The sequence below is a fragment of the Ursus arctos genome, unplaced genomic scaffold, assembly GCF_023065955.2.
Source record: "Ursus arctos isolate Adak ecotype North America unplaced genomic scaffold, UrsArc2.0 scaffold_32, whole genome shotgun sequence".
Taxonomy (NCBI): domain Eukaryota; kingdom Metazoa; phylum Chordata; class Mammalia; order Carnivora; family Ursidae; genus Ursus; species Ursus arctos.
Genome location: NW_026623008.1, coordinates 18,387,423 through 18,410,872, shown reverse-complemented (window position 1 = coordinate 18,410,872; position 23,450 = coordinate 18,387,423). Strand labels below are relative to the sequence as shown.

Sequence of the window (23,450 nt, the reverse complement as noted above, 5' to 3'; positions counted from 1 at the left end):
TTTAATTAAAAAAAAAATACAACTTGGGACGCCTGGGTGGCTCAGTCGTTCAGTGTCTGCCTTCAGCTCAGGTCATGATCCCAGGGTCTTGGGATCGAGTCCCACATCGGGCTCTCTGCTCAGCATGGAGTCTGCTTCTCCCTCTTACTCTCCCTCTAGTTTCTCCCTTTCTCTCTCTCTAATAAATAAATAAATAAATAAAATCTTATAAAAAATACAACTTACAATGCTGCTTGCTCTGTAAGAAAAGGGGCTTTGGAAGAAGAGGAGCTTTGGGAGATCGTCTCCAAATTATACAGCCAAGTGACCGAAAGATGGATGCTTCTAACAAACCCGTCGCACCACCCAAAATTACCTACTCCTTGTTTCCAGACATCTTCTGACTTTAATTATACCACCTCGTGGGGGAGGAATGGCCTCCAATTTTCAAATCCCACTCTTCAAGGCCCAGTTAAAAAATAAAAACAAAAATTAAACAAACTCTCCACCATGAGGTGCTGATCTCTGGGGCCCAAAGTTCTCTCTCCCTCTGAAATCTGAAAGCCCTTACTATTGGTGCTTCTTGTTTGGCACTAAACCACGGCTCTGGGCTGTTTTTTAATTTGTTTTGGTTTTTAATCTTTTCCTATGTATCTTATTTCTTCAAACACTATACATTCTTTGAAGCTAGGGATTGACTGTGCTATAAAATTAGAAGCTGGAACTGTATTTCTGAAGTTTCTTTCAATCCTTATAGGCCACTGTCTCTAACCCTCACTCTTTGTTCATCTCCCCAGTGCTAAAATAGGTCACGTCTACCTACAGCAGCCTGTCAGATTCTTAGTTCAATAGTGGCTGAAGGAGACAGGGTTAATGGGTGTCTGCTTATCATGAAGGCAGGTGTACATGAAAAGAATGAATGAAGAGCAACTGCTTCACCTTGGTAAGGACCTAATTCCATTAGGAGATCCCCTGGTATACATTAATCATATAAGACAAGACTTGTTTAGGACCACGCAGCTGTCTATGCAGAACATCGAGCTCATCATTAAAGTTCTATCCCCAGAAGAAATAGTGTTTACCCTCTCCATCAACTTCTTCCCCTCCCCCTTTCCAGGTCATTTCCACTGGCAGGACAGGCAGCACGGGGCATGCACATAAAAACCGGAATGCACTTCATCCTCGGTGAGGCTTACACTAACCTAAAGCTGCTCCAGCATGTTCTACAGACCTCATCTTTGGAAACAGCGAAATGAAGTTGCCTCAGGTCTCACTGTGGTCACTACCATTGCTTACTAGGCACAAATATCAAAAAATAAGCAACAGCTTGATGATTACTAAGTAAAACCATATTACAAAGTACCTTACGTCTCTGCTCCCTAATCTGTCAAACACAAAAAGTAAACACAATCATTTTCATCAAGAATACAGCGAGGGAAAAGGAATCCCAGAGGCCTTCACATAACTGGTCATATAGGGAAACAGGGAAACTGACTTCTTAAAACCCTTCAAGAATAAAGCTGTGAGTGCTATGACTAGTATTTTTAATAAGGTCCTTCAAGAATGTGGTCAGATTTGATAGTTTATATCAAAAGTCTTTAAAATATTCATATCTGTTGATGTAGCATCCCACTCCCTGACATTCATTCAGGGAACTGGAGACACACACAAAGACTTATGTAACAGTGTGTTTGTTGCAGCATTATTTCTAATAAGAAAGAAATCAGAAACACTTAAACATTCAACAGAAGACTGGCTAATTGTATATTCATGTGTCTGACTAACATACAACCATTAAGAAACCATTAAGGAAGAGTATTTGACGACACAGGAGAATGCTCATGATAGTCAGTGAAAAAGACAAGTTACAAAACATTATACATAGTATGAGCTCCATTTGTAAAAAGAATATGTATGTATAAAGAGAAAAAAGACTGACAGGATATATATTAAGATAGTGGCTATCTCTTCTTGATCTTCAAAATTGGATGTCATCAACATGTAGAAATTACTTTTAACATTTTATTATTTTATTTATTTATTTATTTAAAGATTTTATTTATTTATTTGGCAGAGAGAGACAGCCAGCGAGAGAGGGAACACAAGCAGGGGGAGAGGGAGAGGAAGAAGTAGGCTCCTAGCAGAGGAGCCTGATGTGGGGCTCGATCCCAGATCGCCAGGATCACGCCCTGAGCCGAAGGCAGACGCTTAACGACTGAGCCACCCAGGCACCCCAACATTTTATTATTTTAAAATTGGGAGGAAAGTTATTTTTTTTTTTAAAGATTTTATTTATTTATTTGACAGAGAGAGAGACAGCCAGCGAGAGAGGGAACACAAGCAGGGGGAGTGGGAGAGGAAGAAGCAGGCTCATAGCGGAGGAGCCTGATGTGGGGCCCGATCCCATAACGCCGGGATCACGCCCTGAGCCGAAGGCAGACGCTTAACCGCTGTGCCACCCAGGCGCCCCATGGGAGGAAAGTTATTTTAAAGGAGGAGGCTACAATGACATATCACCTCCCACCAGTCAGAATGGCTAAAATCAACAACACAAGAAACAACAGGTGTTGGCGAGGATATGGAGAAAGGGGAACCCTCTTGCACTGCTGGTGGGAATGCAAACTGGTGCAGCCACTCTGGAGAACAGTATGGAGGTTCCTCAAAAGTTAAAAATGGAACTATCTTCTGACCCAGCAATTGCACTACTAGGTATTTACTCAAAGAATAAAAAAATACGAATTCAAAGAGGTACATGCACCCTGATGTTTACAGCAGCATTATCTACAACAGCCAAATCACGGAAATGGCCCATGTGTCCATCGACCGATGAATGGATAAAGATGTGGTATACATATAGAGAGAGAGACACATACACACAATGGAATATTACTGAGCCACAAAAAGAATGAAATCTGCAACCACATGGTTGGAGCTAGAGAGTATTATGCTAAGCAAAGTAAGCCAGAGAAAGACAAATACTATATGATTTCACTCATATGTGGAATTTAAGAAACAAAACAAATGAGAAAAGAGGGGGGGAATGAGAGAGGCAAACCAAGAATCAGACTCTTCGTTATAAGAGAACAAAGTGATGGTTACCAGAGGGAAGGGGTTGGGGGATGGGCTCAATAGGTGATGGGGATCAAGGGCCGCACTAGTCATGATGAGCACTGGGTCTTGTATGGATGTGTTGAATTGCTATATTGTATACCTGAAACTAATACTACACTGTATGTTAACTAACTGGAATTTAAATAAAAACTTAAAAAAAATAAAAGAGGAGGCTGTTAATCTGCTTTCCATGGCTTTTCAATGTTCACTGTTACTCTTAGATTTGCCCATGTCGGGGCACCTGGGTGGCGCAGTCCTTAAGCGTCTGCCTTTGGCTCAGGGCGTGATCCCAGCGTTCTGGGATCGAGCCCCACATCAGGCTCCTCTGCTAGGAGCCTGCTTCTTCCTCTCCTACTCCCCTGCTTGTGTTCTCTCTCTCGCTGGCTGTCTGTCTCTGTCAAATAAATAAATAAAATCTTTAAAAAAAAAAAAAAAGATTTGCCCATGTCATAGGTCAGTTTCAGAATAATCTGAAAGCCTTAGGGAAAGTCCAACTCTTTTACTTTATGAACTTTTTAGGTCACTCCAGAAAAGGGGGAATTTAACGTTCTGGAGTACAGAATGCCTCACTTCCTGAATCTACATCAACTACTTCCCATTCATCAGTTCCTATCAAAACAATAGTTTTTCTAAATCTAGACTCCTGAGCTATAATTTATTGCCCTGGTCTGGCTCCCTCTGGAAAGGGGAGAGCAGACATTGTTCTGACATCAGGCTTCACGGTATACACACATCATAAGGGATGGATGGGAGGTCAGATTCTAAACCATCTGGCCTGTGAAGTCTGAATAACCAGCATCCAGGTCCCAAATTTTGGTGTATTTTATGCTCCAAGAACACAGGAGAGGAACACCTTGGTGTGGAAGAAGTTACCAGTCCTAGGCACAGGAGGGCTAGGCAGCTCTTTGTACTGTATGGTTTGAGGAATACCAGAGACCCAAACCACCCTTCTCGTCACAAGGCTTGCTGTCCCTTCTCCTTCTAAGTGCTCTGAAAACCTCATAGTCAGGTGTGAGCATTCAACTAGATAGGGGGTGGTCTTTGAATGGGGTGGGGGTGCGGGGCCATCATCAACAGGTGCATGTTTTCCAGGAATGCCATGAACTGAAGAAATGGAGAAGGCAAAAAGGTCCCATTAATACCTGGAGGATTATGCTCAGCTTCATGGGATTTACCAGATATTTGCTAACATTAAAGTCCTTCCTTTAGAAGTCAAGTTTTGATTGGTGGGGCCAGGGGATGGGAGGGAACAAAATACAAGAACAACAGGAAGGGTCAGGTGCAGAGGTTCCAAACTGGTAAGTCAATCTGGCCCAGAAACATGTTTTGTTTGACCCTCCTTGACTTTATAACTGGGATATTTGACATAGATATCTATCTTTGGCATCTCTTCAGAATCTCAGAAGATTTAGCAACACTAGGCCTGCCATTCCCCATGGCGACGACTGGCCGTCCCACTGGAAGGGTATGCGCTCCCAGACTCCCAGGGGCCAGGCACAGAAGTGAATACAAATGATGGCACCCCTGGCCTGCCCCTCTCATGTCTGTGCCCTGTCTTGCTCCTACAGGTGTTAGTCTATAACACCAGCTCTAGGGTGGTGGGGGGTGTAATAAGGACAAGAGTCTTTTCCAGTGCATTATTCTGTGTTTCATTTTCCAATTTGTTACAACACTCTACCAAGAGAGGTGAAATGAACCTTATGAAACAGAAGAGCTGTCATTCTTCCCATAAAAGAGAAACTAAAACTTGTTCTAGTCCTGAGAGTCCCGGCTGGCTAGGAAAAAGGTCTGAGACTTGCAAAGACTGAATGCCCACACTGGCTGTCAAAGGATTCAAACAGCTAGTTTCTAAATGATAGCGTGAGTAACATTTAAAGAATATAGTTCCTTTTCCTTGGAGTACCTCCCCTTCAGGGAATCCACCGCTAATCCCCTTAGCTGGAAATCTCAATTCACTATGTGCCAGCAGGGGTACTGACTCAGAATTTAACACAAAGTTTTATAGTAGTTCCTTCTAAATTCTAGGGAGGAAACTTTCCAATTATTTAACTAGAAAGCCCTGCTTTGTTAGAATAAACTCTTAGTACTCAACATAAAAATGTTTCTAATGTGGACTCCCTGCCCCAAATAATTTGTGTTATTTCATAATATAGTTATCCATACAATGTAATTATCTTCTTTGATCACCTGAATATGAAGACATTAGGTAAACTGCTGGCTTAAATTCATTGATGCCTAGTTTCTCAAGAGCTACATGGTTTTCAAGTCACAAACTAGCCCTGTTTAAGTATAAAATTATCATGCTTCTATTACCACATTTATATCTCAAAATATTACAGTTTTAAATCATTGCAGTGGTTAAAATAAACTCGGAATCTATTGTGAATTAACATAAACAGAGCCAACCAAGTAAAACCTACAGGTGTCGTAAATATGGTGAGCATGGCAGAAATGGAAATAAATCATGTCTGCTCAGAGGCAACGCTACGCAAACATGAATTAAAAACATTTTCCACAGAGACAGAAAACAAACACGCTAAACATACTAAATAGAACTATGGCTCTACTACTTATTTTTTCCACTTAATAATTTCCAGATAATCTGATAGCAGCTGTATCCAACGTATGTAATTTAGTTAGAACCTCCCACTGTCCAGTTTCCATCACCTTCATTCTAAAATTTCAGCTAAGGGTGGGGGAATGGGATAGACCGGTGATGGGTGGTAAGGAGGGCACGTATTGCATGGTGCACTGGGTGTTATACGCAACTAATGAATCATCGAACTTTACATTGGAAACCGGGGATGTACTGTATGGTGACTAACATAATATAATAAAAAAATCAGAAAAAAAAATAAAAAAAAATAAAAAAAATAAAATTTCAGCTAAGAATAACACCATCAGAGCTGAGTTACTCTGTGCACCTGCAGGAGCAGGGAGGCCTGCCCTGGCAGCCCCCACTCGCTGGGGCGGGTATCAAGCAATCATGCGGTAGCCGTAGTTTGTCGGCGCTGTTGTGTGCGGGTGGCACAGGCAGGGGGAACAGCCAGGGTAAAGCCCCAGAGCCCAGTCCCTGTCTCCCAAGGTCAGATTTTCTCCAGCACGCTATTTCTGACACACGGCAAACTGCATACAAATACAAAAGAGAACCACCAACCTCTAGCACCAGAAATGATACATACGCAGTCGACACCCTTTCTAACCTGGGGGATTTCCTTGGAGCAGAACCATGGGATCTGAGCTCCCTCTCCAGCTACCACAAAGACAAGGAGAATGGCCAGGGCTGCGGGTGGGGAGAGAGAGGGCAAGACTCACCAGGAGAGATGAATACGACAAGCAAACGGAGATTTCCTCCAAGTTCTTGGCCGAGGTGTGGATTGTGCCTAGATTCCCTGGCCCTGAAGCACAACCACCCCACTGCCAGAGCAAATGGCTTCTTTCTGAGCGCAGTTCCTCAGAGGAGTTTTCTCTCTTTGTCCCTTGTAACTTCCAGAAATTCTTGAACCTCCTGCACAGCCTTAGAAAATAGTATTGGGCGCCTGGGTGGCTCAGTCGGTTAAGTGTCGACTCTTGATTTTGGCTCAGGTCAGGATCTAAGGGTTGTGAGATCGAGCCCCACGTGGGGTTCTGAGCTCAGTGGGGAGCCTGCTTGAGATTCTCTCTCTGTCTCTGCCCTCCCAACCCCCACCCCATTCTCTCTAATAAAATACTCAGAGATAATAAAAAATAAATAATTTTTTTAAAAAGAGAAGAGTACCGACAGAGTACTAAATTTCAAAACTTCCTAGGAAATACCGAGGAAAGGGGCTTAGAGTGGAAAGTATTCTATTTTTTAGAAGTAAGACTGGTAACAACCCACTCAAGAGCAACAAATAGCGGGACACTGCACGTTGGTGCTTGGCCAGCTTGTCTAATCTCAGAAGCCTCTCTGAGCTGCACTGCAACTCAACTCCAAACTACACCGCACTGCACTTACTGAGGCTCATCTTTTTCTCCCTCTCTTTCTAATGCTAATTAGAATCTTTTTAAAGATTTCCCTGCACAAAGCTAATATTCATTCAATAAGTACTTATTGAGTATCTACTCTGTGTACCATGGCAGATAAGAGAAAAGGATGTCCCTGACCCCAGTGAGCTTACATTCTATTACGGATATAACAAGCCTGTGTAAAAATCCACACTGTAGAGCGACAGACAATGTAAGAAGCAAACATCCTCTATAATCAACTACAACTGACCATCTGGTATACACCATTTCAAATAATTTTCTGTGTACCTGAGAACGACATCCACCCATATTTTGTAATGGTCCCATAATAAATAATCTGTTTTGCTACTTCCTCCCCTTTAACAATCAATCTTGGAATCTTTCCATTACCTTCTTTTAAGATGGGTTTCCATCTTTTAAGAGAATCCTTTGTAACCTTTCCCATTCACACCACTGTGATTCCCCACTTAGGACTCTTCAGGACTTGAGGGAGGGCCGGAACAGTCCACAAAAATGCCATCTCCCCTAGGACACCTGTCCCAGGGACTGCTCATAGGCTCTACCTCCTGAATTGACTGCTCTGTCTTGTTTCTTCCCCATAGTCAGGTCTCAGCTTTGGCCTGTATTCTTGCTTTGTGTCTACAATCCTGGGTTTCATGCACTGAATCTCTTCCCCGCCTTCTGATGCCACTTGGCACCAGCAAGTTCCTTGCCCTTCCTTGCCCCTGGAGCTAGACGCCAGTCCCGCCCACTCCTAACCCTAAGATGGGCAAGTACCTGGATAGCTTCCTACAAGGGACAGGAAAGATGGATAGTTGAAAGAAGAACTGGTGTCTCTTTGTTCTTCTGGTGTATAGCATCTGCCCCTAATTTTCCTTGTTGCTTTGAAAAGCTTTTCTAAGATGACAAAATAGGAGTTTCTCGGATTCTCTCTTCACATAGGTCTTTTTTAGTTACTCACACCAAGTCATACTGAATCCACGGATTATTAAAAATCAGTATGCAAAAATATGGCCCTTTCTTTTCAAAGGATATATAATTTTTAGTTGTGCATAGACATCTTGAAATGTGGGGAAATGTAAAATAGGAAGTACTATATACACTGTCTCCTGTTGTCAGGGCACCTGGGTAGCTCAGTTGGTTAAGCCTCTGCCTTGGTCTCAGGTTGTGATCCCAGTCCTGGGATCGAGCCCCAAGTTGGGCTCCCTGCTTGGTGGGGAGTCTGCTTCTCACTCTGCCCCTCTCCCCCCCAGCTCCTGCTCTCTCTCTCTCTCTCTCAAATAAATAAATAAAATCTTTAAAAAACAAACAAATAAAAAACCGTCTTCTGTTGTTTTTCGCCAAAGAGCAAGACCATGCTAAGGAGGCTTATGTAAGTCAGAGGTTATACAATAATCTCAAATGATAGTATTTGGAAGATAAGATTAAATTCAGAAATACAAAAGACTGTGAACTGCTAGTCAAACCACATTTGGGCAATCTGTGCCACCAGCAAGTCCAGTCAAAGGGGAAAGCTGGCTGTTTTTAGCTTTGGCTACTTTCATCCCCCCGTTTTTAAGAGAAAACTAAAATCATAAATACAAATACAGGTTTATTTGGACTAGAAAGTGGAATGGAGAGCAATGACATTCTGCTCACCCACCAGCTTAAACCAGAAAGAGAGGAGTCACAAACACATGACAGCCTGCTAAAACACAATACTAATCGATATACTCATTGACGGACTAAAACATTATATAGCCTATTTAATAAAATATGTTGTCATCAATCTATATGCTCCAAAAAGAATTCTCTAAGATCCAGATCTGGAAATATAAGTTAGTCCCTGGGCATGAATGTTCAACACTCCTCAGTATAAGTGAATGAGTTAGAATTTCTTAAAGTGCTTCTCTATCCCTGCCCTCTCCTCCTTTCCCTCTGAGGCAGGGCCACTACCTGCTTGGGGATTATCTGAAAAATCCTGATAAACATTTTCTCCTCTATCCGCCCCCCCCCCCCCGATTTCAAGTCTCCAAATAAGCAAAATTATATGAACAAATTAAGGTATAAGTGACTACGTTTTCCTGTGCTTAAAATAACCAAATAGATTTAGAGGAATGAAAGAGTGAGTATTCAATATAGTACAGCTTTCCCCAGACTTCCATGTTTCCCTGAAGAGAGGGCTCCCCCAGCTCCCTTGCTTCAAACTTTCTCCAGAACTTCCTCTCGTGGCAATGCCCAAACCCCAGAATCCCAGCCCTTCCAAGCTGCCACTGGTGGCCTCTCCTCAGGGTAAGGTGAGGGTTAGCTACTTCCCTGGTCTCCAGTTCAGGTCTGCAGGTGACAAGTTAAGCCTACTCCAGAATTATTCCTCCCGAAAGGGCATATTCCATGCTGGGTGGTTTTGGGCTGTCTGAACCAGAGTAACTCCCAAGCTAGCCCTAACCAGAACTGAATTCTCAGAGACCCTGTAAGCTTTCAAGGGTATGAGTGGATGGTCCCTTTACGTTCAGAGATTAAGTATGCCCTGTATCTTTAGGCAAGAGCAAGAATTTTAAAAACACTTAGAACAGCATCTCTCTATGAAAAAGGAAATGAATGAATTCTGAATAATTCATGAATTAATAATAAATGAATTCTGAAGTTCTAAGCATTTCTTCCATAGATTTGAGCCATGAGAGCTTAAAATGCAGGTCTGGTGCCAATCCTTGAGCCAGCTTTAAGTGTATGTACATTTAAAACAAATAAAAACACAAGAACAAAAATATAAAGTAGAAAAATAAAGCAGGTTGATAATCCTTTTTAAAGCAGCGTGGTTAGAACAAAAAAGGCACAAGTCAAGAAACTTCGGTCTGGTCCTGGCACTGCTACTGTAGCTTGGTCACCTAGACTAGCCATTTAATCTTCCAGGACTCATTTATTTCATTGATAAACAGACAAGGGTGGGAAGGCTGGTCGAGATGCCTCTGATAACTCTTCCAGCTCCAAAAAAAAAAAAAAATCACCATTCTAAATTCTACTCAGTTTTGTTAAATACATCTCTGCTCTGCAAACTGTGGATACTTTTCCTTCGTGAATCTTCATACCAGATGCTATTTAACTATATTAAAGTCAAAGGTGATCTCTCATTAAGAACAAGCACTAAAAATAAAAAGATGAATCTTCTGTCTTGGGTACAAAAAAAAAAAGAGAGACTAGGAAAGAACCAAGAAGAGACTTTTGTTTCAAGATTTCTAAAGAATATGGATTACTTTACATCTTGTAGGCAGTTTTAAACTCCCTTCCTTGACTAGGACACTGAAACAAGTAACAATCAGCAGAAGAGCCCCTCCAGTCTTGGGCTGTATTTGAGAGGGAGCTTCGTGCCAAGTGCACAGGGAACCGCCGCCTCGTGTGCTTGCAGGCCCTGAAACTGCGGGAAAGCGGCTCAGATGTCACCCTGACCTGCCCAATCTTGGGAGTGATGGCTGAGGAACTGCCACGGAATATTCCACATCAAGGGAAAAAGAGAGTGAGGCTAAGTTGGCAAAATGATTTAGATATAATTCTTTTTAAGATTTTCTTTCTTTTAGAGAGAGAGAGAGAGAGAGAGAGCGCACAGGTGAGGAGGGGCTGAGGGGGAGGGAGAAAGAATCAAAGGAGACTCCGCAATGAGCAATGAGCGCGGAGCAGGGCACGGGGCTCGGGGTTGGATCCCAAGACCGCTGCGAATCACGACCTGAGCCGAAACCAAGAGTCAGACACTTAACCAATTGCACCACTCACGCGGCCCTCAATATAATTGAAGTGAAAAAAGCTAGATACAAAAACTACACAAATGCTATGGCCACAGCTATATACGTTTAGTTGATGAAAAGAACAAACAACAAAATTTTAATAGTGATTCGTGTCACGTGGTGGGACTATCCCCCCTTTTCTCTGTCTAAATTTTCTGTAATTTTTGACATTTAAAGTGTTTAAAAATTGACCACTGAAGAAAAAATGTAAGCAAATCTCATTCTAATTCACATTATTCCCAGCACTTAGTAAAATAATTGATCTTCCTCGTTACTTTTTCTGTTTTTAGCTAGAATTTTTCTCAGGTCAGAATTAAAAATATTTTGGCTACCCACATTACACACCTGTTTCTAAATATCTTGGGTAAAGAGCTCAAAAATCAAGCTGGCAGAAATCAGGTCATTCTGTAAGATGTATTTTTCAAACGAAAAGAGGACTTGGGACTGGCTTTCACGAGTTCCCAAACTCTTCTGGGGCAGGATCCTGCGGGCAGCACTTATTCCAAGTCCCCCCCCCCCCCCCCCCCCCCCCCCCGTCCTTAACCTTAGCAAGCTATCGGCGTCCTTTTTCTCTGTAGGCTAGACAGTTAATATCTTCGCCTTTATCGGCCATGCAGCCTGTCCCCGCTGTTCAACTGCCACTGCAGCACAGAAGCAGCCACAGATGTGGGGCGCCTGGGAGGCTCGGTCAGGTAAACCTCCAACTCCCAGTTTCGGCTCAGGTCATGATCTCAGGGTCGTGAGATCCAGCCCTACTTCGGGCTCAGAGCTCAGTGGGGAGTCCAGATGAGATTCTCTCTCTCCCTCGCCCACTGCCCCTCCCCCCCTTGCCCCGCATGCACATGTGCTCTCTAATAAATAAATAAATAAATCTTAAAAAAAAAAAAAAAGGCAGTCACAGACGCTACATAAATGAATGAACGTGGCTGTGTTCCACTAAAACTATTTTTTACAAAAACAGGCAGTAGGCCAGATGTGGCCTGTGTGCAGTCATTTGCCAACCTGTGGTCTACAGCACACTGGAGAGCATCCACGGGGCTCGGAGGGATGGAGAAAAGACCTGAAGGACTGCTTGCTCCTTGTAAGGAATGGCTGTCAAACCTTTTCACAGCCACACCGATTTACAAGAATTCTACCTGAAAGTGGTACTGATGAATTCTTCCCCCAGAAGTCACAGAATTGGTTCCTCAAATATAGCAGCTCTCAACCACGATACCTACAGAATGATACCTATAGAATGTTTTGCAATTAATTAACTATTAATAATACAGTACTGGTTTTTCAAATGATTTTTAAAAAAAAACATTTATAAAACAGGAAGCATTAGATCAGTCTTCTCCCAACAGCCAGCCTGGCTCATACACAATCCTGGGTGTGTCTGCAGTAGCAAAGGGCTCGCATACACACTGTCAGCCCTCGAACGCCTGCATCAGAAGGAGCCTTACCAGGCGCTGCATCCAGCCCCTCTCCATCTTAAGATAACAACCCCATTCTCAAGCTAACAACTCGAACATGTCAGGTTTGGACCAGTTACAGTCTTACTAATATCCATCAAAGCATACATGAAGTCAAACAAGAGGAAACGGGAGATAGCCAAGAAGGGCGAGAGGAAATGTGATAAGGCCTCCTACAACCAAGCTGAATAATTTGCTCACATACTCTTCTTTTTATAAACTTCCATTGTCGTTCATCTTAGAAAAACTGGAAAATGCATGAATGTAAAAAGAAAAATTAAAGCCCCAATACTATCATGAGGTAATAACTATTGTTATCATTTTAGTTCCTTTCACTCTAAATTATTTTTCTGTGTCTATTAGGAAAAAAAAAGATGTTGATAAAATTGCTTTCTCCTTTCTTCATTATTATGTCATGAGCCCTTCCCTATATTGTTTAATATTATGGTTCAAAAATGTGACTTTGTAATGTCTATATTAAAAGTCCATCAAATGGATGGACCATATTTTATTTAAACTTCTCCCCTGTTGTCAGATATTTATATCATCTCCTTATTTTTTAGAATACGTTAGAAGTTGAAAATAATTCTATGGAAGCTTTTAAAACTACTTAAATATAATATTTTCTACTTATGTATTTGACAACAGGTAGTCCCTAAAACAGAATTACTATCTTGGGCCTTCCAGATCAAGGCACATCAGAGTACACGTTAGTGACCACGGGAAGAGGCATACAACCCAGGATGAGACGTGGGGGCACTGGACCCACGCACAGGAGAACTGGCCATCTGAGTCCCTGAACTTCTTTACTAAAGGCAGATTAGGTGGTAGAGGCAATCAACATTGTAACTGTGGCCCACGTGAGATGCCGTCATAAGACTGAGCCTCGTCTGCTCTCTCTGAAATAACCAACAGAGGAAAATTGTTTTGCCTTGACTGTTATTATTAAAACTGTGTAGGAGAAAGGATATTAAAAAGCTTGGGGCACATGTTTTGTTTACAGCATATAGTAAATTTGTGGGACATTTCCTTTGAAATAGAAGGTCAACTAATTGGTCTTTCTCCTGTGGGTACCTGGAGGAGGGTTCTCTGCTGAGCGTTTTCTCTGCAGGGCATCATGGACAGAATGTCATAATGGACAGATGTGGATGCCAGCCTGGCAGCTTCTAAAAGTGGCCAGGGGCTCTGAAACCTCTAGAGCCTTTAGTGGTAGAACCCAAGCATGTTTCCCTTAATCTAGCTGCCAGCCAGAAAATTAAGACAAATTAATAATCTAGTTCATATAATTTATAATGCTAGAAACCTTCCCTCCTAGAATAAATCGCTCTGAATTAAGCCAAAGGAAGGGGCATATAAGCTAACTTAGCGGAGGGAGGGAGTTACAACTGTCCTCTTGAGTTACAGAGAAAAAAAGCTCCAGTTCAGATCCCAGTTTCCAAATTGAAAGATCCAAGGTAAGATGAACATATGTGTATTTTAGAAAAAAAAAAAAAAAACAACAGAAAAATTAAGGCTGAGCTAGTCAAGGTAATCCAACAATGTTTTTCTTTTACCTAAAGATGGGAAAAGGAAGCTTTCTGATTAAAATTTAAGTCTAACGTTGTATTTACCTATGAGATTTTTAGAAATTACTTTTCAAACCTAATTTTCCCAGAGTTATCTGGGGCCTAATTCACATTTTTAGTGGAATAACAAAAAAAAGCACAAGGTGGTAAGGACAACTTTCTCCACACCCAGTGCACCCCACCTTTTGTAACTTTCTGACAAAGAGCTGTGCACGAACAGGACATGGACTCTTTGCTCTGTGTCTATGCCATAAGAACTTTGGATATGCAAACAGAAAAGGACCAGGATGGGGCGCCTGGGTGGCTCAGTCGTTAAGCGTCTGCCTTCAGCTCAGGTCATGATCCCAGCATTCTGGGATTGAGCCCTGCATCGGGCTCCCTGCTCAGCGGGAAGCCTGCTTCTCCCTCTCCCACTCCCCCTGCTTGTGTTCCCTCTCTCGCTGCCTCTCTCTCTGTCAAATAAATAAATAAAATCTTTAAAAAAAATAAAAGAAAAAAGAAAAAAAGAAAAGCACCAGGACTACAGGTATGTCTCTCAACACCACAGGAAGAATCAAGTTACATGGAAATTGGTCAAACGTGCAAAGATACCACTGTCACCTCTTACTCCGGACACTGGAAAGAGCTGGAGTCAATGGTTCAGGACAAAGGCACCAGGGAGCCAACCAAGCCACGTGAGATAAACACTAAAATGCCAAATCCCACAGAGTTCATAGTCACAGTATCTGATCACAAACAAGGCCCACAGGCCCATATGGAAGTGTCTGTTTTTCAAGACCTAAGTCAGCTTTACTGGAAAGTGGTGGTGAGGACACAGCACGCACTTACCTTACCAGTGCATCTGGTTTGCTTAGCTGGTTATTAGGAATACAGTTTTCCATTAAGTCCTTGTGTGTACTTGGGCTCTTGCTCGTGCATTTTTGCTTCTTCTCGTTTTTACTAGATGAGGAAGGAATGCTCCCATTTGTGGCGCTATGACTGCGAGGTGAGGAGTTCACAACTCCACTGGCGTTTTTGTAATTTTTTGAGGAAGCAGTGCATGAGTCCTCTTTCAAGAGATTTTCTGTACTTCCCACAAGATCATTATTTAATCTTTTACTATTGATATGGTTTTCCATATACTCAATTTCTTGTATTTTCGAGTCTACAGGTTGTAGAATATTGTTGTTATTTATTCCAAGGTTGTGTTTTTTGGCATCCTTGTCCTTTTCTTTCCCTTTTTCTCGGTATTCTATCTCTGGCAAAGTTGTGGAGAGTTTTTTGTTGGCTGGGATACCTCCGTTGTGGTGTATAAGGATCGAGGAATCCATATCAGGCAATCCTTTGGCTGCTACAATACCAAAAACAAACCAACAAACAAAAAAACCCACACCGGAATATTTAGTTGTATAAAAACACAGCACAGATCGATTCAACAAACTGCATTATCTATGCTTAGAAACTCACTATATCAATTTGCAAACTCACTGAGAAGCAAAAACCACACCAACATCATGCTAACTTCAAGAAGCAAATCCAGGTAAATTTGAGAAGCTGCACATTTAGAAAATCACCACCATTTATAAGCACCAAGCCTATAGTTTTGGCCTTGAAAAGAAGATGAGGATTTTATAATTAAATCATACTTATCAGTCAAATCAAATGTGTCTATCGCTGGGATAAAGAGGACACAGGCAGGTCAGACTCTTAAGAGGCCATTTAAGAGACGCTAACCAAACTGTTAATAACTTTACTGAAAAGACAGCGATTAAATGAAACAAAATAGGAGGTGTGATGTTAGGATATAGGGCATTATCCTTTTCTTGACTCTAGCATTAAGGTAAGAAATCTGTCATTTAGTAGACCACTCAAAAAGAATTTCCTATATGAGGTCTGCACATTTCAGTGTGTCCAAGTCTACTTGAAGAGAGATTTTTTGCACCATACCAGAGAATAAGATTTTGGTATATTATCAACTAAAAACATGACTCCAAACTTCCAACTCTCAAACCAAAGAAAACTGATACTGCTGTCAATTCATCTCCTGAATTGGATATATGCTCATTAGAGAGATCCTGTTAGAAAAAGTTCACTTGAAGATCTACCTTGCATTACATGAGCTATTTAGAATGGGACCTGGACCCACCAGGTCTATTCAGGAGAATTTTAACTTATAAAACAATTGTTTCTGTCTACCTCTCGATCTTGCTTATACTTTGGTTCTTGGCTTGCCTCAATTACAAACTCACAGAGTTATATATCCTTGCTACTGAGAATAAACATTTTAAAATATTTATAACAGATAAAATATTGAAAAATAAAATAAGCTATAAAAATAAGATATATAAAAATAATAAAATAAAATAAACGTAGTAAAAGCACATGGTCTTCAGACACCAGGTAGAAAACCCCCACACCCTGTATTTCATGACCAAACAAAGCAATGGCCCTGAAAGGGAACACCAGAAAACAGGAAAATCCTTGGTCATTTTCCAAAGTCCTACCAACTCTGCCAGCGGAAAAAAAAAGTCTACTGATAGACAAAATAATGACTAATCTACTGAGCCAACACAACTTCAGGGTAAAGACCTACCTTCCTCGGCCTCTTTTTCTTGCTTCTGCAGCATCTGTTGCTCTGGCGGGAGAGCTTGCTGAAGAAGCTGCATGTAAAATTCGTTCTCTTTTTGCACTTCCTTCTGCTTCCTTAACCGCATTTTGTAGCTTACATAACTTTTGAAGCCAAAGCCCAAAGTCACCACAGGGTACCCAATACTAGAAAGAAGAAAATCTAGCCAGTAATTGCCAGTAAAAAACAAACACGCGCATCGAGCCCATGAGGTCACCTCGGACTGAAATTAAGAAAGAAATTCTAGCTGATGATGGTATTAGAGCGCTTAGTAAACACAGAAATATATGTGATGTCTGCTGTGGAAATGAGAGGCAGCCGGCACACAGAACACACCCTCAGGGAGCAGCAGGACTGCTAGGCCACAGAAGCTGCCCACCACACTCTGGCATTCTTCAAACCAACTCAAGAACTTAACCCAGTGACTGCTGGATATAGTGGCTACTGTCTCTGATTAACACCGAACTCCCCTGTGCATTTCTAGAACTTGGGCATCTGTATGCTTTTAAGAACTAACAGGGTGGAGATTTTATGAGTGGGCATAAGTAAACATCGTAAGTGTTAGAAAATCAAAAGGGACACATATTCATTTTTAATACCACAGCCAGGGTGAAATCCGGGTGACTACTTTATTCTTGCTGCCTGAGGGGTATTTTCAACCAGCTGCTCCTGAAAAATCAGTTCATAAATACTCTGTCATACATAAATTCAAGAATCATTTAGGTAAGTATTGACATTACCAGTGCCAATATTTGTTTTGTACTACCAAGTTAAACCAGCTGCACTTATAACTCTAACTTCTGGAACAAAAAGTTGAAATATTTTCATTCAACTCATCAATCTGTCTAATATCATTTCAAAGCCTCTGCACTGTCAAAACTCATATTAAGCTTCATTAATATTCAAACTACAAATTATAATTAGTCTAAATGTGATCTCACTAGATATTTAAGTGACAAGTTTTATTGACCAAGTTTATTTAATTCACTTGTTTGTGAAAAGACTTTAAAACATTGGAAACTGTATCTTTTTAGTTGATCCCTGTTTATTTTGGTTTCTGTCATAAATATTAGCAAAAATTAAGTCAGTTCATTTAAGCTTCAAGAAATAGCCATACATTTCATCAAGGCATTTTAGAATCATTATCTGATTATAATAAAAATAGATAACATTTATCAGACACCTTTGTGCTTGAAATTAAGTTAAATAGTTCACATATATCCCTCATTTCATCTTTCCCATGACCCACAAGACAGGTCCCTAAAACAAGGGTGGGAGAGCTAAGACTCAGAGGGTGACACGTCCAGGGCAACAATGCTGTTAGGGGAAAGAGCCAGGGTTCAAACACTCATCTGCCTAAACAGAGGGCTCAAGCTCTTCACCACTATGTTATGTTGTCTTCCGGGTTCGTGTAAAATCTCTAAGAACAAAATTTCTAATTGGACTTACCATTCTACACTGAACACACTGAACTGAATTATAGGTTAAGAATACACGTAATACTCACCAGTGCGCAGCAAATGGACGACAAAGGTCTACATGAAAATTTTTGAGATCTTTAAATCTAATTGCTGCTTCAATATAAACAAAGAGTATCCAGAGGGACACTGTGGGCAAACACACTCCCCTTTCTGTGGGAAAGCAGCAGAGAGACAAGCATCAGTGATACATTAAACTAACATAACAGATGGGTTGTCTGGGAGACTAGTTCAACTACAGTAACTTTCTTTTTATTTTTTTTTTTGAGTACAGTTGACACACAACGTTACATTCGTTTCATGTGTACAACATAGTGATTCAACTTCCCTATATGTTATGCTGTGCTCACCACAGTGTAGTTACCATCTGTCACCACACAACCCTATTACAATATCACTGGCTGTGTTCCCTATGCCGCGCCTTTTACTCCTGTGACTTACTCACTCCATAACTGGAATCCTGTGGCTCCCACTCCCCTTCACCCATTTTGCCCCTCCCCCTATGCTCCTTCCCTCTGGCAACCATCACTTTGTTATCTCAACTACAGTAACTTTCACGAAGGCTTTCAAACTAGTTAAAAAGCAATATGATCCAGGGGCACGTGGGTGGCTCAGGCGGTTAAGCGTCCAACTCTTGATTTTGTCTCAGGTAATGATCTCAGGGCTGTGAGATCAAACCCCATGTCGGGCTCTGTGCTGAGCAGAGAGAGTCTGATTGAGATTTTCTCTCCCTATTCCTCTACCCGCCTCTACTCACTACCCGTACTCTAACTCACATTCTCTCTCTCTCTAAAAATAAATAAATATAACTTAAAAAAAAAAAAGGAATATAATCCAAACTGAAAGCTTTTATATGACAAAAGATGCAATGGAATCACAGATAAAAATAAAAGAAACATTTTGGCAAAAAATATTTACAATATGTAAAAGAAAGGAGTCACAGCCCTATCATACAAAGAGCTCCCACAAATCAATAAAAAGGCAACTGAAGAAAAGAATTTGCAAGTTATAAAAGAAAAATATAGATGGCTAAAAAACATATGAAAAGATGTTCAACTTCACCACTGATTAGGGAGATACAAATGTTTCAAAAATGAGATTCCATTTTTTTTAACCTGCCAGATAAGCAAAAATTTAAAAGACAGGTAATACAGGGAGGGTAAGGCAAAGGGTATCATTCTCATACTTGGCAGAAATATAAATCGGGGCAACATTTTTAGAAGGCAGTTTCTCAGTATAATTAAATTTAAAATATTATACATTTGACCCAGAAATTCCAAATTCCAGGAATATGCCCTATAGAAATAAAAGCCCTGGAATAAATGTATAAGAATATTCACTGTATTATTATTTGCAATAGCAAAAATGTAGAATCATTTTAAATGTGTATCAATAGAGAACTATTTATGATGAATCTGTATAATGAAATATGATGCAGCTTTTCAAAAGAATGATCTGTACTAACATTATATGTTAAAAAAAATTCTGAAGAATGAGTTATTACACAAAGAAATGTTTCTAACACTAAGTTCTGTCCTACAATTTTTTTTAAAGATTTTATTTATCCATTTGAGAGAGACAGAGAGAGCACGAGCAGGGGGAGAGGCAGAGGGAGAGGGAGAAGCAGACTCCCCACTGAGCTGGGAGCCAGCTGGAGGGACAGACGAGGGGCTCAATCCCAAGACCTGGAGATCCTGACCTGAGCCAAAGGCAGACGCTTAACCATCTGAGCCACGCAGGCACACCTGTTCTACAAATTTTTTTTTTTAACTATAAGCTTATATTTATTTTATAATTAAAAACAATTTACAGGAGTGCCTGGGTGGTTCAGTCAGTTAAGTGTCTGCCTTCGGCTCAGGTCATGATCCCAGGGTCCTGGGATCGAGCCCGGCACTGGGCTCCCTGCTCAGCAAGCAGGCTGCTTCTCTCTCTGCCTGTTGTTCCCCCTGCTTGTGCGCGTTCTCTCTCTCTCTGACAAATAAATAAAATCTTTTTAAAAAAATAAATAAAAAATAAAAACAATTTTCAAGGGAGGAAAAAGCAACTTGCAACAGAATAAATAAGATACAAATAATGAGGTAATTTTCATTGATTTTTAGAGTCAAATCTGTAGGCTAGGTCTATCTCAGGACATGATTAATAATGGGATTCTTTTCTTTTTTTTTTTTTTTAATGAAGATGTACTACATAGGCATGAGGTCCAGAAACTCTGGAAAGAGCTCCTTTGAGACTATTTAAGGCAAGCGAGTTATAGAAGAGAGAATAGGGAGTCAGGGGAGGGAAATCAGTGATCTGAAGGACAAAATGGCTTTTTACTAAGGATCTTTGGTATGAAACAAAAGAAAAATCACAGCATTTTGGAACTACAAAGATCATTTAGTCCAACCTCCTTGTCATACTGAAGAGTAAAGTAAGGCCCGAAGTTTATACAAATTGGGTCCAAGTTCACAGAGATAATACTGGGTCTGCTCCTAAGGAGAACTTAAATCCCCTTAGACCTGTCTGTGCAGTAAGAAAACGCTAAAAGCTCTGTGAAGGCAGCAAATGGCCTCAACCATTCTTATAGATTTAACATACAAAAAAAGGGGCATTTTCACAGTGTACGAAGACAAACAGCAACCCCTTGGATAATGTATTTTCAAATTAATTTTAAAATGCATTTTGTGGAAGGAGCCGAGATGCCCTTCAACAGATCACTGGATTAAGAAGATGTGGTCCATATGTACAACCGAATATTACTCAGCCATCAAAAAGAACGATTTCACAACATTTGCAGCAACACAGACAGAACTGGAGGAGATAATGCTAAGTGAAATAAGTCAAGCAGAGAAAGACAATTATCATATGGTTTCACTCATTTATGGAACATAAGAAATAGGAAGATTGGTAGGAGAAGAAAAGGAAGAATGAAGGGGGGACAAATAGAAGGGGGAATGAACCAGGACAGACTGTGGACACTGGGAAACAAACTGAGGGCTTCAGAGAGGAGGAGGGTGGGGGATCGGGAAAGGCCGGTGATGGGTATTAAGGAGGGCACATATTGCATGGTGCACTGGGTGTTATACGCAAGTAATGAATCATGGAACACTATATCAAAAACTAGGGATATACTGTATGGTGACTAACATAACATAATAGAAAATTATTACACAAAAAAATAAATAAAAAACAAAAAAATAAAATGCATTTTCAAAAATTTATGTTCTCTAACTCCCTGTATTAATTTCTAAAGTTATCATATATGTAATAAGCATATTACAGAAAAAAAAATTTTTGGACGAAATACCTGTATTTCTACACTTACCAAATAAGAAAATAAAATCATGTTGAAAATATTTTTGAGCAAATGAGTCATGTTATATATACAGTTTTGTATTCTGTTTTTTTCCCTCTTAACAGCAAGGAGGTTCATGATATAATCCTTCTTTTGTGGCAATATATAATTTCATCAATGATTCCTAATAAACTTAAGAATTCTAAATGTTAACAAGTGATAAGTGAAATTAATCCCAAATTATGTAAACTGTACTTATATCTGTCCAGCCCAATAAGAACACCAAGTTTGCTTTGTTTTGTTTATTTGAGCACTAATCATTCCAAATTAAAACATACTTCACAACTTAGCTATTCCAACATTTCCCAGCCTAGGGCTCAAGAAAGGCCAGTATCACTTACGATATTAGCTTCATTGCTGCCCTGTGGGTCACCCACTGAACTCATTCCCAATAAGTTCTGTTAACAGTTATAGGAGCTGTTTTTTCCAAACTACTAAGACGTTATTAAAGTAATTTAGGAAATCATTATAGTTCACCAGAGTCACAGATTGTTGAGCTACAAGGCTCCCCTAGACACTATCTAAATTATTTCACCTTCTTATGACAAAGAAGAAACTGATGGGGTGCCTGGGCAGCTCAGTAGGTTAGGCAGGTGACTCTTGATTTGGGCTCAGGTCATGATCTCAGGGTCATGGGATCCAGCCCCATGTTGGGCTCCTTGTTCAGCAGGGACTCTGCTGGAGATTCTCTCTCTCCCTCTGCCCCTCACCCCTGAATAAATAAATAAATCTTAAAAAAAAAGGAAGAAGAAGAAGGAGGAGGAGGAGGAGGAGGAGGAGGGGGGGGGAGGGGGAGGGGGAGGGGGAGGAGGAGGAGGAGGAACTGAGACCTAGACAGAATGACAAGTGTAAATGGCAACTCACTTGAAACTAAGACCTAGGACAAGAAAATACAAGGAAAAATTAAAGTATGAAAAAATCACTTTAATTAGAGGCAAGCAGACTCAGGAACTGTTGTATTAGCTTATAAATCAAGTCAGATATGACAGAGTGCTAAAGATGGAGAAACCCATGCTCACAGTGGATACTTCAAATAACAGAGCTGACCTGTGCCTTCTACATGGGCCAACATCATCCTCTTAGCACCTCTGAGAAGAGGATGAATGCTGCTCCAGAAAGCTTTTATGAACTGGCACTCCCTCAGTGGTCAAAATCCAACAGGTTGTGGCCAGGCTTAAGAATCAAGTTTCATGCAGCTTTGCAGACAAGTGTAACACTCTGAGAGCCAATCCTTACATCCCCATGCAACCCACTTAGGCTTTCACAGTGGACTGGAGCTATAAAACATCTCATCTCATCTTAGTTTGAGACAGTAGAAGTACAGCTTTAGGAAGAAGCAAGAGGACTGTGTGGCTCCACTCCAGTCAGAACATACCAGAAACAGCATATTTCGGTGAGGAGAACCACTAAAAACTAGGGAGATCAGGATGGTGAAAGTGCTTCAAATAATATAAAAGGAAAAGCTGATAAACCCAGAGATGTTGTGCCTACAGACAAGAAGGCCTGAGAGGAGATGACAGTATCTTTAAATCTCTACAGAAATGTTAACCTTGGATGGGAGACCACACTCCTTTGGTGTGGCTATAATGCAGGGATGCTGTGTTGGGGCTTAAGGGGATGGTCTGCAGACCCCTTGAATCTGAAGGAAAAGTTCTGTACACTTCCCTATACCTGTGGGGGAAAGCCTCCTTATATCCTCTAAGGGATAAACAAGACCCCAAACAGTCAAGATGTACTGGGTCAAAAGCATAAGGAGGAAAATTCTGGCTCAGTATCAGGAAGAACTTTCTATTACAGCTGCCCCAAAAGCTGAGTTCCTTGTCACTGTAGCCTTTCAATCAGAGACTAAACCACTATGTGTCAGGGATGCTGTGGGGATTCTTATACCAAATAAGGGTTCAACTAAATGACCTCAAACATTCCTTTCAAAGCTGAAACTCCAGAAACATTTTTCCTATGTGGAACATGGCTGTCTTAGAGTCTACCTAAATAGAAATCACTTCAACTTAGAAAAAAACAAAAAAACAAAAAAACTTCATAATGAGAACTGGTCATTGAAATGCCTACAATTGAGATGTCAAATCATAAAGGCTTAAACTTTTCATTCAATAATTTAAAAAATATAAAATATATTTTAGAGGTACAATCTATTAGGAAGGTACAATCTGTTTGGAGGTACAAA

At 40.7% G+C, this 23,450-nt stretch overlaps 1 protein-coding gene across 1 annotated transcript in view; it reads right to left on the bottom strand.

Annotated features, from left to right (window-relative positions):
* The window catches only part of MACO1 (macoilin 1), a 61,138-nt gene that overhangs the window by 20,941 nt on the left and 16,747 nt on the right, over nt 1-23,450 (bottom strand). The window contains exons 4-6 of the mRNA XM_026517010.4: nt 17,964-18,087; nt 16,424-16,602; nt 14,680-15,181 (exon numbers count right to left, since the gene is read on the bottom strand). Coding sequence (XP_026372795.1) covers nt 14,680-15,181; nt 16,424-16,602; nt 17,964-18,087 — 805 coding nt within the window. The remainder of the gene's footprint in view (nt 1-14,679; nt 15,182-16,423; nt 16,603-17,963; nt 18,088-23,450) is intronic.